The sequence below is a fragment of the Rousettus aegyptiacus genome, unplaced genomic scaffold (assembly GCF_014176215.1).
Source record: "Rousettus aegyptiacus isolate mRouAeg1 unplaced genomic scaffold, mRouAeg1.p scaffold_m13_p_7, whole genome shotgun sequence".
NCBI lineage: Eukaryota > Metazoa > Chordata > Mammalia > Chiroptera > Pteropodidae > Rousettus > Rousettus aegyptiacus.
Window position 1 is genome coordinate 96,522,505 of NW_023416310.1, and position 18,536 is coordinate 96,541,040.

The following is an 18,536-nucleotide window of genomic DNA, read 5'->3' on the forward strand; positions in this document are numbered from 1 at the left end:
CTACTATTCCCCTGTCTCTCTTGCCCCAAACCCTAATCAATCACTAATTTACTTTTTGTTTCAATAGACCTCCATATTCTGTACTTTCATGTTAATGGAATAATATAACATGTGGACTTTTGTGACTGGCTTCTTTCAATTAGCATGTTTTCAGTGTTCATTCAAGTTATAGTTTATGTCAGTACTTTCTTCCTTTTTGTGGCTGAATAATATTCCAATGTATAGATATATCATATTTTGATTATCCATCCATCTGTTGATAGACATTTGGGTTGTCTCCACCTTTTGACTATTATAAATAATCTACAATAAACATTCATGTACAAGTGTTTGTGTGGACATATGTTTCATTTCTCTGGGAGTAGAATTGCTAGGTCATAGGTATTTGTATATTTGAGTAACTCCCAATCTTTTTTCCAAAAGAGTTTCACCATTTTACATTACCACCAGCAGTGTATCAACATTCTAATTTTGCACATGCTCCCAACACTTGCTGTTATCTGACTTTTTGATTCTAGTCATCCTAGTGGATTTGAAGTGGTAGCTCAATATGATTTTGATTTTCATTTCTCTGATGAGTAATAATGTTAAACATCATTTCTTGTGCTTATTGGCCATTTGTATATCTTCCTTCAAGAAATGTCTAATCAGATCTTTGCCCATTTTTAAATGGGGTTATTTGTCTTTTTATAATTAAGTTTTAAGAGTTCTTTACATATTCTAGGTACAAGTCCCTTATAAGATTTGTATTCTTTTGTTTAGGTTTTCCATTTCTATAATTTAAATCACATTCTTAAATTATCATAAAGATTTATGATATCTTTATCCATTTAATGTTCTTGTTAAGGATTTTTACAAGTTTGTTAATTTCCTTCTCTGGGGTTAAAGCATCTATCTAATCAATGAGGCTTAAACTCCTGGTATAAAAACATTTATGTGCCTTCCTTTGGCCACAGTGGTACCACTAGATCAGATAATTTTCTTCCAAGTAGCCAATCTGTGGTAGGCAGAATAATGGCCATCTACTGAAAGATATTCATGCCCTATTTCCCAAAAATCTGTAAGTATCTTATCATATATGGGTAAAGAGACTTCACAGATATAATTAAATTGAGTACGTTGTTAAGGGAATATCATCCTGGATTATGTGAGTAAAATAGAACCTTTTCTGGCTATGGTCAAAGGGAGATGTGACTATGAAAGAATGATCAGGGAGATACAATGTGCTGGCTCTGAAGATTGAATAAGGGCCCATGAGTCAGCTAATGTAGGCAGCAGCTAAGAGCTACAAATGGATTCTCCTCTAGAGCCACCAAAAAGAAGGCATCCCTACTGACACCTTAATTTTAGCCCAGTAAGAGCCATATTTGAGATCTGATCTACAGAACTATAAGGTAATACATTTTTATTGTTTTAAGTAACTACATATGTGGTAATTTTTATAGCAGTAATAGAAAACTGATGCAAAACACAAACATAGATTCTCATGCACCCAGCAGCTGAGTTAGCAAAAATTTACCTATCTATAAGAATAGTATTATCAGAGCAAATGCTGAAGAATGTCTGATTCAGCTCTGGTGAGCCATTTTTCAGAATAAAGTCATTTGTGACCTCAGATGTTTTTTTTCCAGCATACTTTTAAAGAGGAGTTGCCAAAGAATATCATTCATTATAACAGAAAAAAACTGGAACCTATCATTTTTTTCCATAAATTTCCAGAATCTCTGAATTATTTAGTGATAAAAATTCCTCCACAATATCGTCAATACTTTTCTGAAATTAGTTATTTAATTTACAATTAATACTAACATAGCAACTGCTTTCAAATAAATAGTAAACTAAAATGACTACAGCATATTTAATTTGAATAAGGGACTTACAAAGATGTGTATAATAAAGCAAGTTTCAACTTTCCAAAGAAAATGAAAAATATGTTTTAGGGATGACAGAAAAAGACAGAAGGTATAGTACAAGAAATTCAAGAAATACAACTACTCCCTATTCAGGGCATTTGTTTCTGCAATAATGAATATGTTGAAAATGTACAGAAAGATAATCAGCTGATTCACTCATGATGAAGATTAATTGTGGTGCTTGACCTAGCTTATGTAGGTCAGTGCTTCTATAAGAACTTTGGGTTTATTGGCCCAGAACAGTGTGGCCATTGGTAGAAACAAATACAAACTATAGACCAATAGTTACATTTCTACATAAGAGTTCAGTTCATGGAATAAATGGATTTCACTTCCTTTGTTAAGAAGACGACGCTACCAGTTAACGCGTGCCATTATAACATATCAGTTAAGAACTGCAGCATTCTGTATACTGAGGATTTATTTCAAAATTTTCCTTTTACTGCACATAATTTCAAGCAATTTATTTAACCTTTCTTAACTTCAGTTTTTCATATGTAAAAGAAGAGATAATATGCCAACTCCCTTAAGGTTTGGCAAAGGAATAAAAAGATGACAAATGTAAAGCACTCTGTACATGACTTTTAACTAAATTAGAACTCAAGAAACAAAAGCTTAAAAAGTTCAGTTAGATCAAACTAGACACTTAAGATCTGCACATTTTACTTAATATATAATAGTTTAATGAAAAATCTTAATATTAAAGCATTAGGATTGGATTCCACTGGAGGCGGCACAAAACTAAAAAGATAGTGGCTTAAATGAGATAGAAGTCCCTTTATTTATTGAGTAAAAAAAGTTCAGAAGAAGAAATTCAGGATGACATAATGACTCTGTGATCATCAAGGACCTTCATCTTTTAAAAATTTATTCTATATGGTCATTCTTTCTCTATTATTTCAATCCTTAGTGTTGTTTTATGACCCAACATGGCTGGCTGTGTTCCAACTATGACTTACAATTTATAAGCAGCAAAGAGCAGTTAGAGAAAGACAAAAAAGGACCTATTCCTAGATGAGTTATCTCCCCTAAACAGATTTCTTGGAAGTCTTCTACAATATTTGTATATACATGTCACTGACTAAACCCTGGTCAAATGCCCTGTTCTGGCAGCCAATGAGGTTGGCAAAATGTATTCTTTTGACTGAGCACACTAATGCCCTTAGTGAAATCTGAGGTCAGTTATTAAAGAAGAAAAATGAATGGGTATTGGAGGCCACTACATTTTCTGTCACAGATGCTCAGTGTTTCCCAAGAGAAAAAAAAGCCAATTTCACTACTATGCTATTTCATCTCACAGGATAAATACAGTGTAGCTTACTCTCCCTTTGAACACCAATGAAACTAAAAGAAAGCAATCAAAATAATTAAATTAAAATTAACACTGGTACATTAATGAAAGGACGCACCATCAATATAACATTTAAGAGAAAACAATAGCAAAGATAACTGCTATAAGAGCAGAATAAAGCAAGAGCCAAATGCTCATGGTACCAGTTCTCTTTCCTTCCAGGGTAGGCATACTTCCCATAAGTGTTAATCCATTACTGCTCTTATATACCTAATGGCTTAAAAACTAATGAAACGTTTAAAAGCACAAGGAAATTCAATCACTTACATAGAATTAACTTTTAACTGTTTTTCCTCTAATAATTCATAAGCTATTCCAGAATCAGTATTAGAACTATTGATTTCATCAGTCTTTTGAGTGGCAAGACTAAGGACCATTCATCTTGTTATAGTAATGGAGAAAAGATAAAATACCATTCTTTAAAATGATGGAATAATATCAGAAAATTTCCAGCAAGTTGAGTGTAATTAAAAAATTCATAATAGATTGCCTGAAAATCCATCACCTTGAACTAATCAATTTTAAATATTTGGAATATGATAAAGAATTATTGTCCCTGAATACTGAAACCAAAGTCATTTTTAAAGCTGGGATTTTCTTCTATTTCGGACGCAAGGTAATGGCCTTGGGAATTGGGCACAATAGGCTTCAGAAACTTGAACTCGCTGGTCCCTGAGCCTCCCCTCAGATACACTTCATACTTGTAGCTCTGGGACAGGGTTCCCGTGCCGCTGACATCCACCAGGTGGCCCGGGAAGTGGCCCTCGGGCACCGAGCAGCCACCCAATGAGGAGGCCCTGCTCCTCCTGCACAGCCGCACCGCGACGAACGCCAGCACCGAGAACAAGAAGAGCGACGACACCGACGCCAACGCGATGACCAGGTAGACCGTGAGCGGGTCGGCCTGGGCCGCGTCGGCCGCCGCTTCCGGCAGCGGCAGGTAGGGCTGCGAGAAGCCGTCCACCAGCAGCACGTGCAGCGTGACGCTGGCCGACAGCGGCGGCTCGCCATTGTCCCTGACCTGCACCAGCAGCCTGTGCTTGGCCGCGTCGCGCTCGCTCAGCAGCCGCGCCGTGCGCACCTCGCCGTTGTGCGCCCACACGCTGAACAGCCCGGGCTCCGTGGCCTTGAGCAGCTGGTACGACAGCCAGGCGTTCTGGCCCGAGTCGCCGTCCACCGCCACCACCTTGCTCACCAGGTAGCCCGGCTCGGCCGCCCTGGGCACCAGCTCGGTGCAGGGCGCAGAGCCGTTCTGCAGCGGGTACAGCACGAAGGGCGAGTTGTCGTTGGCGTCCAGCACCAGCACGCGCACCAGCGCCTGGCTGCTCAGCGCCGGCGAGCCGCGGTCGGCGGCGCGCACGCCGAACTCCAGCACGCGCAGGGCCTCGTAATCCAGCGCCCTCAGGGCGAACAGCTGCCCGTTGTCCGCGTTGATGGACACCAGGGAGGCCAGGGGCAGCTGCGGGTCGTGGGGCGGCAGCAGCGAGTAGGTGACCTGGGCGTTGGCGCCCGCGTCTCTGTCTGTGGCGCTGACGCCGCCGATGTGCAGGGCGGGGCTGTTGTTCTCACGGACGAACAGCGTGTAGGAGGTTTGTGTGAAGGCCGGGGCGTTATCGTTGACATCGGAGACCAGTACGGTAATGTTGTGCTCGGTTTTCAGTCTGGGTGTCCCCAAGTCGGTGACGGTGATGGTGATGTTGTACTCGGCTCTGGCCTCTCTGTCCAGTGGCTTCTCTGTTACTAGGGTGTAAAAGTTTTCCAAGGAAGATTTTAGGGAAAAGGGTAGATTGTCTTGAATGGAGCAACTTACTTTCCCGTTTTCTTCTGAATCAAGATCTGAAACACTGAAAACTGCAACCACAGTCTCAGGGGAGTTCTCAGGGATCTGTCTGGTAAGTGCGGACATGGTTACTTCTGGGGCATTGTCATTCACGTCCAAAACTTGAGTCAGAACGGTGCATTTTCCAGACAAGCTTCCAGCATCTCTGGCCTCAATATTGATCTCATAGGACTGAATTGTTTCAAAATCAAGATGTTTTTTCAATCGAATGTCTCCTGTCATGCGATTGACCTCAAAGGTTTTGCTAATCTCTTCTGAAGCCTGGAAAAGTGAATAGGAAATCTGTCCGTTGACTCCTATGTCTACATCGGTAGCAGAGACCGTGACAACCAGGAAGCCTATGGGACTGTCCTCAGGGATCTGCCCCCTATAGAAAGGCTGCTCAAATTTGGGGGCATTATCGTTGATGTCCTCGACTTCAATGTAGACCTCAGTGGTGCCAGAACGTGGTGGAGAGCCGCCATCCTGAGCGCTGAGGGTTAACCTGAGCTCAGGTTCTGACTCGCGATCCAGCACTTTGTCCAGCACCAGCTCGGGATATTTACTGCCATCGCTGCGTTGGCGGGTGTGGACTCGAAAATAGGAGTTTGGACTGATTTTATAGCTCTCAATATTATTTCGGCCTACATCCACGTCCTGAGCGTTCTTCAAAGGAAATGCAGTCCCAGGCGGACTGCTCTCTGATATTTTCAGCAACATATCTCTGTCCATGAATACCGGAGCGTGGTCATTTATGTCTATTACCTGTAGCTCAGCTTGAAAAAACTCTAAGGGATTCTCTAGCAACACCTGGAAACGCAGCACACAGGGCTCTGTGTGACCACACAATTCCTCGCGGTCCAATTTCTCATTTAGCGACAAGTCCCCAGTCTCCTGATCGAGCTGCAAATGCAGTTTGTTCCCTTTGGAAATGACCCTAGCCCCCCGCTTTGAGAGTTCCCTCTGCTCCAGACCCAGGTCCTTTGCTAAATTGGTTACAAACGAGCTCCCCTCAGTTTCCTCCACCACAGAATAGCGCCTAAGTTCAGTGCCCGCCTGAGATAAGCCCAAGAAGAAAAAGAAGAAAAGGACTTGCCTTTGTCTGCAAATGAGTTTCCTGCTGGCCTCCATTGTTGTTTGGGACAATCTCAGCTGGTTCCCCTGAGCTGTAAAGAATTCAGTGTCTGAGCTGTGATAATTCCACAAGATACCTCAGAAATATTCCACTGAGTAGTCCTTTTTAGAGGACCCAGTCGTCTTTCTGTGGCACCCAAGCTTGTCGTGGGCTTCCAGGCTCTGCCGGTAAGTTTTGCCTGGTAATGGAGCCGCAGTTGTGGTTCCGGTTTGTACCTTCTTATCCTGCAGCGCCACCGCGCGTTCTCACAAGATCTTACATCTTTTGGGATGAAAATGGATGCACTAGTTTTCTTTCCTATATTGTACAGGTTACAACACTACGTTTACTATCGCCAGACCATATGAGTGCAGACAGTCGTCTGAGGGCCTCACAAGAGAAATGACATTAATAAGGACTTTCTACTTTTAATAATGCTAATTGAGCTTGGAGCAAAAAACTATTTATGTATCAGATTGGCAGAAAAGAAAGAATATATGCAGGAAAAAATGTAAATACATTATTGGACTAACAGAAAAGTTTCAGAATTATATACTTTTATTGCCATGAGCTATGAGAATAATTAGTAGCTATGAATCTTGGACACATTATTTAAACTCTGCCTTAGTTTATTCATCTGTAAGATGGAGTTATAATAGTACCTACTACATAGGACTGCTGTGAGTTCTCCCCATACAGATGAGGAAACTGAGGCAGAAACAGACTAATCTGATAAACACACGCATACACACACATCCAAGGCATGTACTTTGGTGCCACCAGGTAGCTAAGTTTGCATGAGTCTATTGCCATAACTAGAAAAATATCCAATATTCACATGGTAGAAGAATGCATGAGCAGAATTATTTATCTAAGGTATAAGTTATCTTGTCAAATGACACACAAAGAAAGACTGGAGTTTTTCTCTAATAGAGGTATAATCTGTTACGGCAATGGTGACTCTGTATGTAGAAGGATGTCCTATTTTTGTTAACTCCTCTTCTTACAACATCAATTTTTAAACATCTTTTATTTTGAAAAATTTCAAACCCCATAAAGCAGATAAGTATGATGATGCCCCAGGTACTCATAACTAGCTTCAACAATTAGGAATATTTTGCCATAATTGTTGATCTCTAACATTTTCAAATCCCAGGTGAACTAAATTTCACCCATAAATACTTCATTATATACCTCTAACTTTTAATGACCTAAAAACAACCACAAATGCCATACCAAGCTTAAGAAATTAGGTTAATATTATCTAACATCCATCTATATTCAAATATCCCCAATTCTTTACAGTTGTTATGGTTGTTTGAATCTTGATTCAAACAAGATGCACCACACATTGCATTTGTTGGTATGTCTCTTAATTTATTTCATTGTGTAAAATTCCCTCCTCCCTTTTTCCATGTCATCGATTTGTTGGAAAAATTAGATGTTTATTCTGACACTATAAAAACAACTTAAGGTTATCCTGAGGGATTTTTTTTTTGTCTTTAGACTATATCCCATTAGTAATACACAGTAATAGTACTATTTTGAGAGTTACCAGCATTAGTTTATAATATATTCAGAATACAGCTATGCAAAAATTACCTGGATAATGTTAAAGAAAAAAGCAGTTACAGATTATTATAACAAAGTTTCTCCTCAACTTCCCAGAATATCTAAGTAATTTAATGATAATTTGTTTCTCCTTAATAGTACATATTTAAAACTATTCTTTTGAAAATACTTTCACAATTCATCACTGTAGTGTATTGAATAAGAAACTTTAAAAATAAACTTTCAAATTAAAGGAGGAAAATGTGTTTAAAAGGTAGGTAAAGAGTATTGTAGAAAAATTACTGCAATGTGAGGAAAATAATAAACTAATGAAGCAATTAAAATTATGTAACATTTCTATTAAGGGTCATTAATCTTTTCTGTGAAAGGATGGTCATATGTTCGGATAACAAGGAGAAAGCACGAATTGATCTTCCAATTTTTTTAACTTAAGATTTGGTTAGATCAGAGTTTTAATAATAATAGTCAAATAATTGATCCAAACTGGATTATTGCTTTATAAGAAAATAAAAACAGAATATATATATATATTCCAAATATAGAAAAGACTGAACAGTAATATGAATACAAAAAAAAATCTTTTTTTAATTAGGGATAAATTTTCCAGGTGATATTTAATGACAGAAAACAGTGTAGCATTATAACAAAGTTTCAGGATCTAACAGATCTAAGAGAGAGACTCAGCTCTGTCATTTAGTAGTTGGTGGCTTTAGTGAATTTACTAAAACTCTATGAACACCTATTTCCTCATTTCTAAAATACCTCCCCTCCTAGATTACTTCCAAGATTAAAAGTGTTAAAATAGTGTATGATGCATAGTAATTACTTTTTAAAAAGCTTTAAAAGATACTTCTAAAACTTAGAATTGGTATACTTCTACAACACTGAAATCAACTCAGAAGATAAAAGTTCGAAGACAATGAAAACCAATTTACAACATCTCAAACAAGATTCATCACGTTAAAGACTGCACACAATGCACAACTGTTAGAAGTAAAATGGACACCACATGCTTCCTGGAGAAGTATTAGGGCTAGAGTTGGATCCTCTTCTGTGTAAAGAATTTTTTTCCGTGACTTTAAGAATACTTTAAACAATTGTTGTGAAAGCACTCCTCTAGAGGTAATTCAGGATAAATCTCTTAGGAATACTCACAGACACAATACTTGCATTTTTTTTCCATTCTTTATCAGAAACCCAAATCATTCTGAAAAGAAGGATATTCTTCCACTTCCCTCCCTGTGCTCTGGGAATGCAGATTAGAGATAACCGGCCTCAGGAACTTGAACTCACTAGTACCGGAGCCTCCCATCAGACAAACTTCATACTGGTAGCTCTGGGACAAGGTCCCACTGCTATTGACGTCCACCAGCTGTCCCAGAAAGTGGCCTTCAGGCACTGAGCAGACACCCAAAAAGGCAGCCCTATTCCTCCGGCACAGCCGCACCGCGACGAACGCCAGCACCGAGAACAGGAAGAGCGACGACACCGACGCCAACGCGATGACCAGGTAGACCGTGAGCGGGTCGGCCTGGGCCGCGTCGGCCGCCGCTTCCGGCAGCGGCAGGTAGGGCTGCGAGAAGCCGTCCACCAGCAGCACGTGCAGCGTGACGCTGGCCGACAGCGGCGGCTCGCCATTGTCCCTGACCTGCACCAGCAGCCTGTGCTTGGCCGCGTCGCGCTCGCTCAGCAGCCGCGCCGTGCGCACCTCGCCGTTGTGCGCCCACACGCTGAACAGCCCGGGCTCCGTGGCCTTGAGCAGCTGGTACGACAGCCAGGCGTTCTGGCCCGAGTCGCCGTCCACCGCCACCACCTTGCTCACCAGGTAGCCCGGCTCGGCCGCCCTGGGCACCAGCTCGGTGCAGGGCGCAGAGCCGTTCTGCAGCGGGTACAGCACGAAGGGCGAGTTGTCGTTGGCGTCCAGCACCAGCACGCGCACCAGCCCCTGGCTGCTCAGCGCCGGCGAGCCGCGGTCGGCGGCGCGCACGCCGAACTCCAGCACGCGCAGGGCCTCGTAATCCAGCGCCCTCAGGGCGAACAGCTGCCCGTTGTCCGCGTTGATGGACACCAGGGAGGCCAGGGGCAGCTGCGGGTCGTGGGGCGGCAGCAGCGAGTAGGTGACCTGGGCGTTGGCGCCCGCGTCTCCGTCGGTGGCGCTGACGCCGCCGATGTGCAGGGCGGGGCTGTTGTTCTCGCGGACGAACAGGGTGTAGGAGGTTTGGGTGAAGGCCGGGGCGTTGTCGTTGACGTCGGAGACCAGTATGGTAATGTTGTGCTCGGTTTTCAGTCTGGGTGTCCCCAAGTCGGTGACGGTGATGGTGATGTTGTACTCAGCTTGGCTTTCTCTGTCCAACGCACCTTCTGTTATCAAGGTGTAGAAATTTTCTACAGTAAGTTTCAGAAGAAAGGGGAGATGATCTTGGATGGAACACATCGTTTTGCCATTGTCCCCAGAGTCTGGATCTGAAATTCCGAAAATAGCAACCACAGCGTCCAGCGTGTTTTCTGGGATATCACTGATGAGTAATGACATGGTCAGTTCCGGGACGTTGTCGTTTACATCCATTACTTGTATGACTACTGCGCATGTTCCTGAAAGACCCCCACCATCTGAGGCCTCAATTTCCATTTGATAAGATTGAATTTCCTCAAAATCCAACATTCTTTTTAATCGAATCTCTCCTGTGATTGCGTTTATTTCAAACACCTGAATTACTTGATTTGAGGATTGGAAAAATGAGTAGGAGAGCTCTCCATTAGTTCCAGCATCTAAATCTCTAGCAGAGACAGTGATGACAAGGGAGCCTACAGGGCTGTTTTCTAATACCTGAACCTCATAGAGCAACTGATCAAATTCAGGGGCATTGTCATTTATGTCCAGGACTACTATGGTAACCTGGGATGTCCCAGTCCTGGGCGGTGACCCACCATCCAGCGCCGTGAGGGTTAACCTGAGCTCTGGCTCCTCCTCTCGGTCCAGCGCTTTGTCCAGCACCAGTTCTGGGTATTTCCTGCCATCGCTGCGATTACGAGTAAAAAGATGGAAATGGGAGTTGGAGCTAATTGTGTAGTTCTGAACTGTGTTGCTGCCCACGTCTAAATCCTGAGCTATTTTCAAAGGAAATGCAGTCCCTGGATGGCTGCTTTCTGAAATTTTTAGAAAGATTTCCTTTTCCAAGAATTCTGGGGCATAGTCATTTACATCTTGGAGCTGTAGTTCACCTTGGATAAACTGCACTGGGTTTTTCAGTAACACCTGGAAATGTAGTATACATTTATCTGTGTCACCACACAACTCTTCCCGGTCCATTTTTTCTTCTAGGAGTAAATTCCCGCTCTTATGCTCCAGCCGCAAATGCTGTTTGTTCCCTTTGGAAAGAATCCGGGCGTCCCGCATGGCCAGCTCCCCTAAGTCCAGCCCCAGATCTTTTGCTAGGTTGGCTACAAAAGAGCCACTATCCCTCTCTTCTGGAACAGAATACTTAATGGTCGCACAGCCCACCTCCCACAATAGTAATAGAATGATAATGGCGGTCACTTGCCTTTTCTGGGACGTTTTGGGTAGCTGTGTCTCCATCCTTCCTCCAGGTCCAAAAGAATTCAGTATTAAATCACAAAATAATTGCTTTGGAGCCAAGTCTGCAATCTTGGTTCAATAATCTTGAGTTAGTTCTTAACTCTGACTGACATGGAGATAGCTGCCTCTCTGAAATCTTCTATCCCCAGTGGTGTAAAATGTTTCCTTTGTGTGCTGCCAGAGACTGCTCAGCTTTATGGAGTCTCCAAGTTGTGAGACATTTTTTCACTCTTATCCTGCAGCGCCACCAAGCGTTCTGCTTTACAACTTCAGGTAATTTTCATTTTAAAGCATAATAGTGAAAACGCATTGAATTCCTTTTGGGTCATGGAGTGTTATAAACTTCTTTCCCCCTTATCTTTTGTGCAGTCTTCTCCAGGGAGCTAACAATAGTTGTGAGAGCAAAGTAATACCTATTTATCTATATCTATATTCATCTTCTTTTAAAAGATACAAGTTTAGTATACAAAATTCAGCTGGAGACAAATATTTAGTCATTTAATAAGTATTTCTCTGTGTAGAAAGTTTCCTAGTTTCTGGGTATAAGATGGTAAATTAAACACAAAAATTCATGCTCTTGAGGAGCTTAAGATTACAAAAATCGTAATTTATTCTATTATGTTAGAAGTTATGAATTTTAAATACAGTTTCTACTCCCAAATTGAAATAGACCTGTAACTCCTGAATAAAATATGACTTCTTGTCAGTCTCTGGGCTACATAGCCTTTGGGAATTTTTTTTCTTCATTAATTCATTGTGTCCATAGCCCAGTCAAGTTGAAAAGAAATAGCCATTTGTTTTATTAGAAGTAAATATGAGCTCAGAATTTGGGCAATGTCTTTCTACAAACATGAAGAAGACAATAAAGTCAATGACGTCAAGTATATACTTTCTAGGAAAGGATTTTGACCTTATCAGCAATGTATAGAGGCCCATCCAAATGTACATTTTCTGAAACTATGGAGAAGGGGTTTGAAAAACACCACCACACCAACAAAAATCATGTTGTTGGAGTGAGAATAGCAAAACAAGCAGCTTCTACCAAAGAAGAACGCTATTATTCCAAGGAGGAGAGAATAAAAATCTGGGAATAAAACAGAATAAGTATTCTCTACACTCATTGAACCTATTGGTAACCATCCATGACAAAGAGCCATGACAGTTCACTTATTTGGACACAAAACACAGCCAAATATAATTTAGTTAAGCACACTTCCATTTAATTAATGATAAAAATAAAATTTTCACTCAATTGTTACATTAGTATAAATTGTCTGACCTTGATGGGAAATTGGAGAGGAATTTCTCATATAAGAACAAATATGGGCTAAATTGTAAATGATTTTATGGTTAATAAAGATAAATGATTAATATACAAGACTAGAAGGGAAAATCTGTCATCATCTAATAACTTGGCACTAATAACTTACTTAGGTCTTGGCAGGTATCACACATACAGAAGCTTGAGAAACTAGGAGGAGTTTGAAAAATATAATTTGGATTTTAAACAATATCTTTGAACTTACAAATAACTGGTCAAAGATAAGGAGATAAAAATGTACTTTCAAAAAAATGTACTCTCAAGCATTTTATAATCTGTAATAAAGTTTAGAATGAGTGGAGGGTGTTTTGTATCTAGAAGAAAGTAAAAAAAGTGATATTTAATAATTTTACTTACTGGCAAGGGTACTATAGTGTAGAGAGGATATTAACATTTCTGTATCCCTTGAAAATTATTTTTTAATTCATTATAGAAATGTTAATAACTTTCTGTAAATATTTATTAAACATTTATAATTGGACTGGTGTTTAAAAAAACTATTATATTTTTACATGAAGTTGGCAAACTGTAATTTAATATGTAGATGCTTTTGAAAAGTCTATATTCATAGAAACTATGTATTGACTATTATTATAGGGTATACTGAAATCACATAAATTCCTATTTTAGCATTTAGCCATCTTTAGGGTTTATCTTTATCATACTGTAGGAGTTACTCCAAAATGAGATTTATAAGAGCAGATGAAATAATATTGAACACTCCCGTTTAAAATTTTCTCTACATAGCAATAGCGATGACATACCAATAGTTAGAAAAACAATCTTAAAAACATTGGAATATAATTTTTTTGTGAAAACAATAGGTAATTGAATTTCAAAAATTTTAAATCATGCAAATAAAAATTTACTTTTTATTCAGATTGTCTAATATAAAAACTACTAATCATAATATACTGTGTAAATGAAGCATCTGAATTTCTTTTCATGTCACCAAAAGAAGCAGTAGTAAAATAATCAAGAGAGCAACCATCAATAGCATATAACTGTAAGTTAAAGGAGATTTCCAAACTTACTAAGTAGGAGTTGCAGAATAATCCAATACTTAACTGAATAAGAAGCTATTCGGCAAGATGGGGTTTTCCTCCACCTCCCTCCCAATGCCCAGCCTGGGGCGGGAAGTTGGGGAGAATCGGCTTCAGGAACTTGAACTCGCTAGTATCTGAGCCTCCCATCAGACAAACCTCATATTGGTAGCTCTGGGACAAGGTCCCACTGCCACTGATGTCCACCAGGTGGCCCGGAAACTGAACCTCAGGCATCGAGCAGCCACCCACCCAGGCGGCTCTATTCCTTCGGCACAGCCTCACCGCAACGAACGCCAGCACCGAGAACAGGAAGAGCGACGACACCGACGCCAACGCGATGACCAGGTAGACCGTGAGCGGGTCGGCCTGGGCCGCGTCGGCCGCCGCTTCCGGCAGCGGCAGGTAGGGCTGCGAGAAGCCGTCCACCAGCAGCACGTGCAGCGTGACGCTGGCCGACAGCGGCGGCTCGCCATTGTCCCTGACCTGCACCAGCAGCCTGTGCTTGGCCGCGTCGCGCTCGCCCAGCAGCCGCGCCGTGCGCACCTCGCCGTTGTGCGCCCACACGCTGAACAGCCCGGGCTCCGTGGCCTTGAGCAGCTGGTACGACAGCCAGGCGTTCTGGCCCGAGTCGCCGTCCACCGCCACCACCTTGCTCACCAGGTAGCCCGGCTCGGCCGCCCTGGGCACCAGCTCGGTGCAGGGCGCAGAGCCGTTCTGCAGCGGGTACAGCACGAAGGGCGAGTTGTCGTTGGCGTCCAGCACCAGCACGCGCACCAGCGCCTGGCTGCTCAGCGCCGGCGAGCCGCGGTCGGCGGCGCGCACGCCGAACTCCAGCACGCGCAGGGCCTCGTAATCCAGCGCCCTCAGGGCGAACAGCTGCCCGTTGTCCGCGTTGATGGACACCAGGGAGGCCAGGGGCAGCTGCGGGTCGTGGGGCGGCAGCAGCGAGTAGGTGACCTGGGCGTTGGCGCCCGCGTCTCTGTCTGTGGCGCTGACGCCGCCGATGTGCAGGGCGGGGCTGTTGTTCTCGCGGACGAACAGGGTGTAGGAGGTTTGTGTGAAGGCCGGGGCGTTGTCGTTGACGTCAGAAACCAGTACAGTAATGTTGTGCTCGGTTTTCAGTCTGGGTGTCCCCAAGTCGGTGACGGTGATGGTGATGTTGTACTCAGCTTGGCTTTCTCTGTCCAGCGCACCTTCTGTTACCAAGGTGTAGAAACTCTCCACCGACGGTTTTAAAAGAAAGGGGAGATTGTCATCTATAGAACAAAGAACCTGTTGGTTATGCCCAGAATCTGCATCTGAAACACTGAAAACTGCCACTATCATCTCTGGCAGGTTTTCAGGAATGGGACTGGTGAATGATGACACAGTCAATTCAGGGGCATTGTCATTCACGTCCAGGACCTTAATGATTATAGAGCATTTTCCTGATAGTCCTCCGCCATCTGTGGCCTCAACATCCATGTGATAAGATTGGAATTCTTCAAAATCCAATGTCTTTCTCAGTCGAATTTCTCCTGTGATTGCATTTATTTCAAAGTGTTGGTTAATGTCATCAACTTGAAATAGGGCATAAGATACCTCCCCAAAGGATCCTGCATCTAAATCTCTTGCTGAGACGGTGATAATCAGAGAGCCTAGAGGGTCGTTTTCAGGGACTTGAGCCTCATAGATCTCCTGAGTAAACTCAGGGGCATTGTCATTGATATCCAAGACCTGGATTTGAATCTCTGTGGTCCCTGACCGGGGCGGAGACCCTCCATCCAGAGCCATGAGGGTTAGCCTGAGTTCGGGCTTCTCCTCACGGTCCAGAGCTTTGTCCAGCACCAGCTCAGGGTACTTCCTGCCATCGCTGCGATTGCGAGTGAGAACATGGAAGTGAGAATTGGAGCTGATGGTGTAGCTCTGAAGGCTGTTGCTACCCGCGTCTAAATCCTGTGCCATTTTCAAAGGAAATGTCTTTCCTGGAGTAGTAATTTCTGATATTTTTAGTAGCATTTCTCTGGCCGGGAACTCCGGGGCGTGGTCATTTATATCTCTGACTTGCAAGACAGCCTGGAAAAACTTTAAGGGATTTTCCAGTAACACCTGGAAAGGTAGAACACAGGGCTCACTGGAGCCGCAAAGCTCCTCTCGATCCAGTTTCTCATTTAGCAGCAAATTATAAGTGTGTGGGTCAAGCTGCAAATATTGTCTGTTCCCCTTGAAAACAACCTGGGCTCCCCGCGTGGCCAGCTCTCCCATCCTGAGTCCCAGGTCTTTTGTCAAATTAGCAACAAATGTACCACTTTCTGTCTCCTCCAACACAGAATACTGAATTGATTCTGAACCTGCCTCCCACAAAACCATCAATACAATGAAGGTCGCCACTTGCCTTTTCTTGCGATGGGCTTTTGTTTCTGCCATCTCTATTGTTATGTCTGATTCCAGAGGAAAAATCCTTTTCGACTCGCAATCACCGCATCCACCGTCGACCTTCTGAAATGTCCTTGCTTCGAATTCGTTCTTTTAATAGGTCTGGTGATTACTACCTTCCTGAACACTTCTACCTTGGCTTTAGCTTAAATGCGCTCTGTATTTTTTTCTTGGGTTTCTCGGTGAAATGGCGTCCACGGAATCTGCAGTTTGAATTTACTCTCTTAGCCTGCACTGCCACCACGCGTTCAAATTTATAACTTCATGAGGAACTTGTAGTCAACACCATTATAAAGGCTTTTAGTTCCAGTCAGTGCTCAAACTGAAGTGTTCGAACCACTTGCATAAAGGATTACTTGGAAGTCTTGAGTTTTTTTTTTTCTAAAGTCCATTTCTGGGCTGCCCTCCAGACCTAGAATCAAATTTTCTGGTGGTGCTAACAGAAATCTCAACTTCAATCTTTCTCCTTATGTGATTTTTATGCACACTAATGTTTAATTGAAAATCACTCCCTCAGACAATATAAACTTCTTATGATCAACTTTTATTCATTACCAGTGCAATTTATTTCTGACGAGCCATATAACTGTGACTCCACAAAGTATACTATTTAATTGTCCCAACAAACACATCAACAAACTATGCAAAATGTAAAAGTTGGTTAGCAACATTGATGTTAAATAAGCAATCATTTCTCTAAATTATTTGACTCATAAAATGGCATGAACATCAGATGTAATTTGTTTTGTGGTTACAGCTGCATAGTAAAAGGAACAATTTGGCTATTATGATGAAAATTGAGGCCAAGATATACTTATGATGAAAATACCTTATCAAATTATATTATTTAAAAGAAGAACTAAGAGCAATTAAGTGTCTGTCATAAGTAAACATTTTAGGATTTCACTTCATTTTTGTGATTTTATTAGTATTGTTCATTTTACTATAACTTTTAACATCAAATTTACCTCTTAAATTAACCAAGATCTAAATATATTACCCTGTCATAAGAACATAATGCAATGCAGAAAACAAATATTTAAGATTTGCCTCTGCCATCCTCTCACAACATGGATGACACTAGGTCATATAAATATAGACCAAATAAAGTAGTGTGAAGGTGAATTACTTTTGAGTGGAAACCATGGAATTCAATGATAATTCATCATGGCTATATCCATTCCTATCGCCCCAGTTTTTGCTCAGAGAAATAGTAAAATGTATCTCTAAATATCCTAAAAGTACATGAAATGGGTTGGTGCACATATAAGGAAACAAAATATACCAAACATAATTCGTTTCAGGTTGATTTCATATCTATCGAGAGGTGAAATCAATTGAGTACTAGCAAAATTCACTTTAGGTAAGAGTTAAAATAATAGAAGATTTAAAATGAGAATATTTTTTAAAATACTTCAACTCTAGGTAAAACAAATTAAGCTAAATAAAATCTAAACTCCAAGCAGAGGAAATAATCTTGTAGTTGAAGAGCATCTATATCTATCCCGAAGGATAAAGATCAGGTCACTGTGACTAGCTTCCATGGTTTGCTTAATGTTACTGAGAATACTTCCTTGAGGATGTCAATAACAAAATAAACTGATGAAGTAAAGCCAATGACCACAAACATCTTGGTTGGGTTTAGTTTCTTCACTGAAATAAAGCAATTTCCAGCTCAATCCTAAATGCTTCATTCTTTCAATGGACATCCTGATTCCAGCTTAATGGCATCTCTGGCATCTAGGGTCCTTTACTCACTCTCTTTGACTGCAGCACAAGCAGGTATCCTTAAATATGGCTTACAGATTATTTTTCACTTTAAAACAAATTTTATTAGCAGTACAGCATATATTATTTTCTCTCAAGACTCCCTTCAAAAACCTTAATGCTCATTTCTAAAGAAATAAAAGGAATTTTTCTGGAGAGCACTAAGACATTTAGTAAAAATCTTAGAATTTCAGCATACAACCTTTTGCATCCAGTCATTTGAAGGGCTATGTCCTGAAAAGAGTTTCCTGCCCATACACCACAATACACCTTAAAGTGAAGCCTGATGTTTTTAACCCTGGCCCTGAACTGATTCACAGAGAGCACCCTGTCATAATTTCCACTCAGATAGATACTTGGAGGCAGACTATCCTGTCATACAAATGCAGAAAAGACTTATAAAACAGCAACCTTAATTATCTAAAAGTTCGTTTGAGAGAGGTTTGAATGTGTAAGAGAGAAACAGGTAACAGAAAAAAATGTTATATTTTTTTCTTTCATACAGAAAATCAGAAGAAGCTGTTGTTAGTGGAACAATAACTGTAGGTTTGTTTGCACAAAAACATACTGGAAAATATTGAGATAACTACATATGAAGGATGGATGAGAGAAGTTTAAGTTAGCTAGGTACTGAACAATAA

The 18,536-nt window shown here is 41.4% G+C and overlaps 3 protein-coding genes across 3 annotated transcripts; all 3 read right to left on the reverse strand.

Moving 5' to 3' along the window:
- Nucleotides 1–280: 280 nt before the first annotated feature.
- On the reverse strand, nucleotides 281–8,185 carry PCDHB8 (protocadherin beta 8). The gene has a single exon (XM_016124172.2). It carries the CDS (start codon nucleotides 6,212–6,214, stop codon nucleotides 3,812–3,814), a length of 2,403 nt encoding a protein of 800 aa, XP_015979658.2. The 5' UTR covers nucleotides 6,215–8,185; the 3' UTR covers nucleotides 281–3,811.
- Nucleotides 8,186–8,328: 143 nt separating this feature from the next.
- Nucleotides 8,329–11,702, reverse strand: LOC107499702 (protocadherin beta-17-like). Its single transcript, XM_016124176.2, has one exon. The coding sequence runs from the start codon at nucleotides 11,344–11,346 to the stop codon at nucleotides 8,959–8,961; it is 2,388 nt and encodes a 795-aa protein (XP_015979662.2). The 5' UTR covers nucleotides 11,347–11,702; the 3' UTR covers nucleotides 8,329–8,958.
- Nucleotides 11,703–11,817: 115 nt separating this feature from the next.
- On the reverse strand, nucleotides 11,818–16,485 carry PCDHB6 (protocadherin beta 6). The gene is given in 2 exon segments (XM_036225178.1): nucleotides 11,818–13,790; nucleotides 13,792–16,485. Coding segments are annotated over 2 exon segments (2,388 nt in total). The 5' UTR covers nucleotides 16,120–16,485; the 3' UTR covers nucleotides 11,818–13,730.
- Between the last annotated feature and the right edge of the window lie 2,051 nt (nucleotides 16,486–18,536).

What these genes read in the sequence shown, in the direction of transcription:
- PCDHB8 (XM_016124172.2), bottom strand. Translation starts at nt 6,214, where the DNA reads ATGGAGGCCAGCAGGAAACTCATTTGCAGACAAAGGCAAGTCCTTTTC.
- LOC107499702 (XM_016124176.2), bottom strand. Translation starts at nt 11,346, where the DNA reads ATGGAGACACAGCTACCCAAAACGTCCCAGAAAAGGCAAGTGACCGCC.